The 7,826-nt window shown below is 39.3% G+C and overlaps 1 protein-coding gene across 1 annotated transcript; it reads right to left on the reverse strand.

Annotated features, from left to right (window-relative positions):
- Nucleotides 1-2,768: 2,768 nt before the first annotated feature.
- On the reverse strand, nt 2,769-4,878 carry LOC148031002 (cytochrome P450 93A3-like). Its single transcript, XM_087685527.1, has 2 exons — nt 3,887-4,878; nt 2,769-3,443 (listed from the first exon to the last, which is right to left on the reverse strand). The coding sequence occupies exons 1-2, from the start codon at nt 4,646-4,648 to the stop codon at nt 2,769-2,771; spliced, it is 1,437 nt and encodes a 478-aa protein (XP_087541653.1). The 5' UTR covers nt 4,649-4,878.
- Between the last annotated feature and the right edge of the window lie 2,948 nt (nt 4,879-7,826).

Below are 7,826 nucleotides of genomic sequence, written 5' to 3' on the forward strand. Positions count from 1 at the left end.
AGAAAACGAAATGAGAGAGGGAGAGGAGAGATAAAAAATGAGAGAGAGAGAGGAGAGAGAAAAGGAAATGAGAGAGGGTACTAAGGCTCAATACATAACCTAGAAGCATATAAATACCACTGACAACACTATGACAGATATAAGTACTAGATCCAAGACAAAACATCAAACCATCCTACGATAGGGGTACTGCATCCAATGAGTATGAAGAGAGCATGTACATGTCACAATTAGTCCTATTGTCTCACTATAATATATCTAACAAATGGCTCATGTATCATCTAATGATAAGAGGCATGAAGTGTCTTAAATTAATGCTTGATGTGAGAAGTGATAGGCAAACTCAATGAGACTAAGCTTCAATCTCAATCCAAGTGCATTCTAGAAGCATGGCCACGTATATGGCATCAACCATAGACATTAGTGTAGCATGCAAAGTAATCAATAAGCATCAATAAGCAATAAGTATGAAGTTTCTCTGACAAAATAGCATTCAACCCTACTTATTACATAAGTGAAAACCTCTATAAAATTGAGTAAATAAGTACTCAAATTAGTCGAATAGCATACCAAGACATTGACATAGCATCCCAAGTGATCTCACATCAAATAGACATCTCGAGAAGCATAAGTGACCTCCAATAAACAATGAGTGAAGGGTTTTCCCAAATTGTATTACAAGTCATTAAATTGTTTGTTGTAACGTAGACAAGATGGAAAATGAAGAAGGTCCTGTTGTTGAAGATCGTGAGGCATATCTTAATCAGCGTGTTCCATGTCCTTGCTCTCAATGCAAGTTGGCAATTAGATGAAAACACCGATTGTCTATAGAACACGTACGACGATTTGGTGAGTTTCAATCGAGATCATTGATCAAGCGATTGCAGATTTTTAGAAAACGGTAATTTGAAGTTAATATCAATCATGCATTGTACTCACAAGCTAATTGAATACCATATACAATAAGATTGGGTCTTGCTGGTAAATTTTCTATCCAGGGAGGTGATGTCTCGTCCCAAGGGGGAGTGCACCCTTTGCGGCCAATTAGAAGAGTATGTGGGCATGCGATGGATGGAGTGCAGGAGCCAATCCACCACTCGCAAGGCCAATCTATACCATCAATGCCAGAGGAGACATGCAACCTTCCAGACCTACCTACAATCTTGGAGCCTGAGATGGAGGCAATGATCGATGCATTGATTCTCATGGATGTCGAGACTTTTGATCCACTTAGAGAGGAAGCATCCATACCATTATATACATACGCTTCATTGATTTTTTTTTTCGACACTATTATTACAAACATTTGTGCTTATTCAAGGTGTTTTATGATTTTTTTTAAGGTTATTGAAATATCATATATTACCACCTGCAAATACCATGCTTGAGTCTTGTGATGATGCACGACATGTTTTACGGAAGCTTGGCATGGAATTGGGATCGCTATTAGCATCGCTATTGGCATCGTTATGCACGTTGCAAACCGTCGCTATCAGCGTCCGCTATTCTATGGCGTCGCCAATAACGATGCTTTTTGCGACGACGGGGGAAAATTTTGTTGTTTGCATTTTCGTCGCTTTAAATGTCGGTATAAGGCCTATATCATGTAATGACATATCAAAAATATAATATGCACCTACTTTTGTGTCCAAGTGCCCATGGCAATACGTATAAGCTGCAAAGTAAACTATAATTTCTAATGTGGAGACCATTTTCTCAATCATATTTATTTATTTTTGAAAAAAAATCAAGATGTAAACAAGCCAAGAATGCCAAAGTAATAGAATTTACTTATTTGGTATTTGCCATTACTTAGACAACTCATATTGCACAACAAAAATGCTAACTTCCTAAAAATTGGTTCCCCTTGTAAAATAACATATTTTGATAGACTCAACCTATTTAAGAAGCAATGCTTTTGCATGACATGAAGATGCCTCTCTTGAGAGAGGATACCCTAAAAAGATATGGCTTTTTTAAAAACTTAGAAATTCTACATTTGAACTATTTCTAAGAATATGTACATTAAATTTTTACTTTTTTTATAAAAAATTTAAAATTTAGTCTTTCTTGAGTTATTTTCTAAATAATCTTCAAGAATCTCCTTAGGAGAAACATGCAACTTACCTAAGTAGTTTGCAATTATGTATTTGTATAAACCTAAAAAGTGACATGTGATATGCTTCTCACGTTTCCAATAGTGCCTACATAAGTAGCATGGTATTCTTGCTCTATAAGAGCTAGTGAAATGCCATAAAGGTCCTAGTCATTTTCCCTATGGCTATTATATTCATGGATTATTAAGGTAGTTGATAGTTAGGTCAAGTTGGTTAGAACATTAGAAAAGCTCATTCTAAAATATACAAATGTGATTGAAATTCTAAAAATGGTTGTACTTACTGAAATTAATATCAATTGATCACATGATATTGTAACATTTCCTTGAACAAAATGCTATTGAAAAGATATAAACTCTTGCATTTGAGCGAACCCATGGCATAGTTTAATTATTGAGACCTACACACATGTATAGAATGTATTTTTTCAAATTCTCCTACACATGGGAATGATTAATATTCTTCTAGAGTATATACATGTAGCAGCCCTCAAATAAAATGATATATTCTATAGAGGGACTTAAGATTAGTATCACAACTAGGTATACAATCGATATCTATATAGGAGCTTGAATGCTCATGACATGCATATCTATTTAAAATCCATTGGCCCAAGGGTATGGCACTTTTTAAAAGGGGATCCTTTAATATTTACATGGAGAATAAGTCTAGTGCTAGCCTTGGTATTGCAATGGCTATTAAAGGCTTGGCCATGTTAACTACTAAACCAAAATTTTCAGACATATCTATTGTACTAGTCTTTCTTATGTAGTGACCAACTTCTTGAGAAATATCAAAACTTGGTTGCAATTTCCACTCAAATGCATGGATAACATTGGCAAGCATCAACTGCACGTTAATCAAACCAAATGACCACCCCGGACATCCTCGCCTTCCACATCCAAAAGGAAGAAGGCGATAATGTTTAGCATGGACACCTAGCTCATCAAGATTATTGGTGTTCAAAAACCTCCTGGGATCAAACTCAAGGGGATTGCTCCATGTAGATGGATCCCGTCCTATTGCCCATACATTCACGTAAATCCTTGCTTTTGCTAGGATATCATACTTGTCAATATGGCAATGCTTCATGGACTCATGTGGTATAAGAAGAGGTGCAACCGGGTGGAGACGCATGGTTTCTTTCACCACCGCTCTCAAGTATGGCAAGAATTCAAAATCCAACTCTTGCACTAAGCGTTCCTTTGAAACTACATGTTCTAATTCCTCTTGTAGGAGCTCCAAGTGTGAGGGGTTTGCAAGAAGCTCTGCAAGTGCCCACTCAAGTGTGACTGACGATGTGTCAATCCCTCCAAGAAGTATGTCCTAAAAAATACAAAACAAGATTGCTTAATAAGACAAATTAGGTAGAAGCACATATACAAAGTGATTGGATGGTTTTGAAAAGTTAGTTTTTGAAAGAGAAGTGCGTTCTAAAGATCAGCCTGGGTTTAGTTGTTTATCATCATTAGTTACATGCATAGGAATTATTTAATGGAGGCCTTTTCTCTTTCTCTCGGGTGTCTCAAAAAGCAATAAAGGTCATTCTTTGGCTACGGAATAAGAATGATTGAATTCAAGGGTTAAATATAAATAAGATAATGAATTCTTGTCAAAAACCAACAGAGCATGCCTTTTCTTCAGAGAGAAAATTTGTAGAACGGAAAGAGAGAATATTTACTATTTTCACAGCTCTACGAAATGAGCCAATAAAGCAAAACCACAAATAATCAAAATGCATAGCTGAGGACAACACGATTATATCTTACCATTATAACTCCCTTGATGCTGTTCTCCGAGAGTTGATCCTGGTCAGCGGCGGACAAGAGCACATCCAGCAAGTCGGCAGGAGGCGCGGCTGCAGCTGATCCACGATGCCGACGACGGTCGATCGTGGCTTGAAAGACGGCGCCGAGATCGGAGGCAAGAGCTTGACTGCGCTTGGAGTATCCCTGGGGATCCATGCGGGCGAGCCAGGGGATGAAGTCACGGACGTTGAAGGCCCCGAATAGCTCGATGGCCTGGTTGAACATGTCGACGATGTCGGAGTTGCGCTGGACGGAGACGAGCTGCGAGAGGGTGGAGCCGAAGGCCGTGCGGCAGATAATGTTGGAGGAAGCCATCAGGAGGGCGGGCCGAATGGATACGGCGCCGCCGGACAGAATATTCATCTTTGCCTCAACGGCGAGGGAGCCCAGGAGGGCCCGCACTTCCTGCTCGCGGACGGCCCGGAAGGACGCCAGCCGCCGGTTGCTGAAGAGCTCCGTCACGCACAGCTGGCGCAAGCGCCGCCAGTGGGGTCCCGCCGGGCTGAAGCCCACGTCGGAGGGGCCGAACGAGAGGTGCTTGGAGGCGGCCGTGGCGGGCCGCGAGGCCATGTGGGCGTCGTGCGTCTGCAGGACCTGGCGGGCCATCTCCGGCGAGGAAGCCACGATGGTGGGCACGCTCCCCAGTCGCAGATGCATCAGCGGCCCGTGCACCTTCGCCAGCTCGTGCATGTCCTGATGCGGCAGCGGTCCCAGCAAGTGCATATGTCCGATTATGGGAAGAGCCCTGGCTGGCCCCGGAGGCAGCCGCAGAGTCGCACTCCTCTGGCCTCCTCCTCTCCTACTAGTATTTAAATATCGCCATGATTAGCATCGCTGCGGCCGCTACTAGTACCCACCCAAAATATTCCTCATCATATATCAAGTCATGAGCCACCCGAATTAAGCTACTGCAGCACACCCTCCACATGCCTCCAAGCCCAGCTCCCATCTGATTATCAACCATCCCTGAGCCAGCGTACTTACACTCTTGCGCTTCGGTCTGTCTTTATTTAGGGCTGAAGCTCCGCCTACATGCCTCTACTGGCATCTCACTATTTCCACGCACTCCCGAAGGTCGTATTCTCGAAGGCTTACGTGGAACGTCACTGAGATGATCTTCAAATTCAAACACGTGATGCTTGTACGTTTTCCACTGTATATAACCCACGACACATGGTAAGATTTATGATTAACCTGTGATACATGCATATATTTATGATTAACCTCCCAGAGCATTTTATCAAGCTAAGTATTTCATGAAAAATACTTTGATAAATACACTAGTACATTTCCAAAATATTAATACATTATGATGAAAATGATCCACTTTTTCAATATCTCTAGATCACATTGCTAGAGTTGCTTTCATCAACTCGCATTCACTTTTGAAATTTTGGTATTTGTAGATAATGAGTTATATGTATATATTATTCAAAAGTTTCTTGTGAATTCGACATGGAGAGTTGTTAATAATGTATTATATAATATGTAATACATTAATATTATATATATCATCAATATTATTTTATATAATAATTAATAATTTATTATTTAATTTAAGGTTAGTACATTGTTGATGTATTGTTTTATGAGCATGATGTACTAAAGATTTTATTAATTTAATGTTTAAAATTAACATACTACTATCCTTAATATAATAATATTAGCCTCTATGAGGAAGCTTAACAATGGGTCATGGATAGACATAATTTTTCATGTGTTTTGTCTCTCTCTTACTCAAGCTATCTCTCACCTAGTCTGCTCCTACTCTTGCTCCAAAGTGACTACTTCTCTACTCTCAATTCCATGAAAACAAGGTGGACGGACACACACTCATGCACAATAGCATTACCAATTTTGGTTTTTTTTAAAAGCTTGAAAGTAATAGTTGGAAACATGCATCAACTTATCTTACAAGTAAAACAAAAGAAGGCATTGCAAGGCAATAACTTTCTTGAGCATGCTTTCCATCTCTACATATCTTTGTTTGAGCTTCTTCTATATCTCTCTCTCAAAAAGCTTGGAATCAAGCTACTTGATAAGCTTGAGTTGCATGAATTTTTAGATCATGTAAGATCACATGTACTCATCTTGGTTTGCAGATCCAAGATCTATACACTCATTGTTTAAATGCCTTGAGCAATGGGCTCTACACAAGGTGTGATGCATCATGTTAGGGAGGATGTGAGTGGAGCCTTTTTGCAAATCATTAAGGCCAATGAGGAAGTTCCAAAGTTAAAGGGAATGTAGACTTTTAACAAGCACATTATATAAGTGAAGAATTAGCAAGTAGATAGAATTTCAGTATGTGAGCTTTGTATGTTGCACTAGATGATACCCTAATATAAATTGAGAACCTTCACACATTTATGAGTTATAAACCAAGGTATAGAATCGTATTAGGTAGCTATTGGTTCATAAGCCAAGGTACAAAACCTTTACATGCTAAGTGTACACGATGGAATCATTAACTCACAGGACCTTAATTACACTAATCCTTATATGCCATCCAATACACTCAATGATACCGTAATACATAGAACCTTCATAGACTAAAATTTTAAATAGATCAATCTACAAAACCTTAATATGCTTTCTAATGAACATCCAATGTAGTTAATGCTTCACATTAACCAGCAGCCACCTCATATTTCTAAGGACGGTTACACACCAAAAAAGGGACGTCCACTTTGTAGGCTTTGACCAATCAAAACACTTATTTAAAGGTTGGCGTCCGCAGTCCTTTACACATTGGAGAGGACATGACCTGTTGTTTACCTGCTAAATAGGCAAACTCCCCGCCCACTTTTGGACGGGGAGTCTCCCCTGCCCACTTTATAAAGTGGCGGACAAGGGTGTACTTTTTGCATTTGCAACCAATCAAAAGATTTATAAGTTTACTCTTTTTTATTTTTTATAAACCAAAGCCACTAGTAGGTCTTAAGCTGTCACAGCAATGATGGTCCATTCTTGAATTGGCATCCAACATGGCCTTGGACATAGGAGATGACTTAGTAACATGCATCCGATGATTGTACTCAACATTTACATTGTTTGCTATAAGTTATGAATGCTTAGATCTAGGCCTACTTGATGACCCCATAGCAAATGAGGTATGTTCCTTGCCACATTCATGGGAAGAATATCAATTTATCTTCAAAAAGGTCTCCAGCATTATAGAAGAGTTAATTGCCAATGAAATTTCAGGAGGATAGGCCTTAAGCCAATGCTTAATCACATCCTTTAAGAAGAGAAAAATTCTCATGCCACCACAAGAACTTGCTTAGATCCAATATTTGTGAAATCTAAGTCCAATTCCTATGTAAATGGTATACTCTACGCATTCAATGGGCATAAGAGGGTTATCAAATCATGGCAAATGTGGAGCAATAATGTGCCACCAAGACTTTGAGTATGACCAAACATGTGTAGCCCCAACTTCATTTATGATATTAGAAATGACAAGAAATCGACCATTGGAAGAAATATCATGCTACATCCATACTTGGATAGGATCCTAATGGAGGAGGGACTCCACATCACAAGCCAAATCAACTTAGGTGACCCTCTTGATTGATGTATTGACTTATATCACACAAGTGGGCATTTGTCTCCATAGGATATGGATTGTCATGCAACATTAGAGTATAACCTAGCCTTTTATGACTGGCTCTTGAAATAGTGAGGCACACCAAGCATGCATTGCCGGCCCTTATGCCAAATTTTCATCATTTCCAAGGGGGAGGGGGAAAATTGGAAGGTGAATGAAAAATGAAAATAGGAGTTGAACTTTGAACAAAAGGATGAATTGAACTTTTTTCTTCTTTTAATAAAAATTATTCATGAAGTTCTTCCATGGAATATATAGATTGATTGATGTGGAAATCACTTTACCTTATGT

Source organism: Lygodium microphyllum, chromosome 9 (assembly GCF_053477565.2).
Source record: "Lygodium microphyllum isolate KBCC chromosome 9, Lygodium_microphyllum_v1.1.10, whole genome shotgun sequence".
NCBI classification, from domain to species: Eukaryota; Viridiplantae; Streptophyta; class Polypodiopsida; order Schizaeales; family Lygodiaceae; genus Lygodium; species Lygodium microphyllum.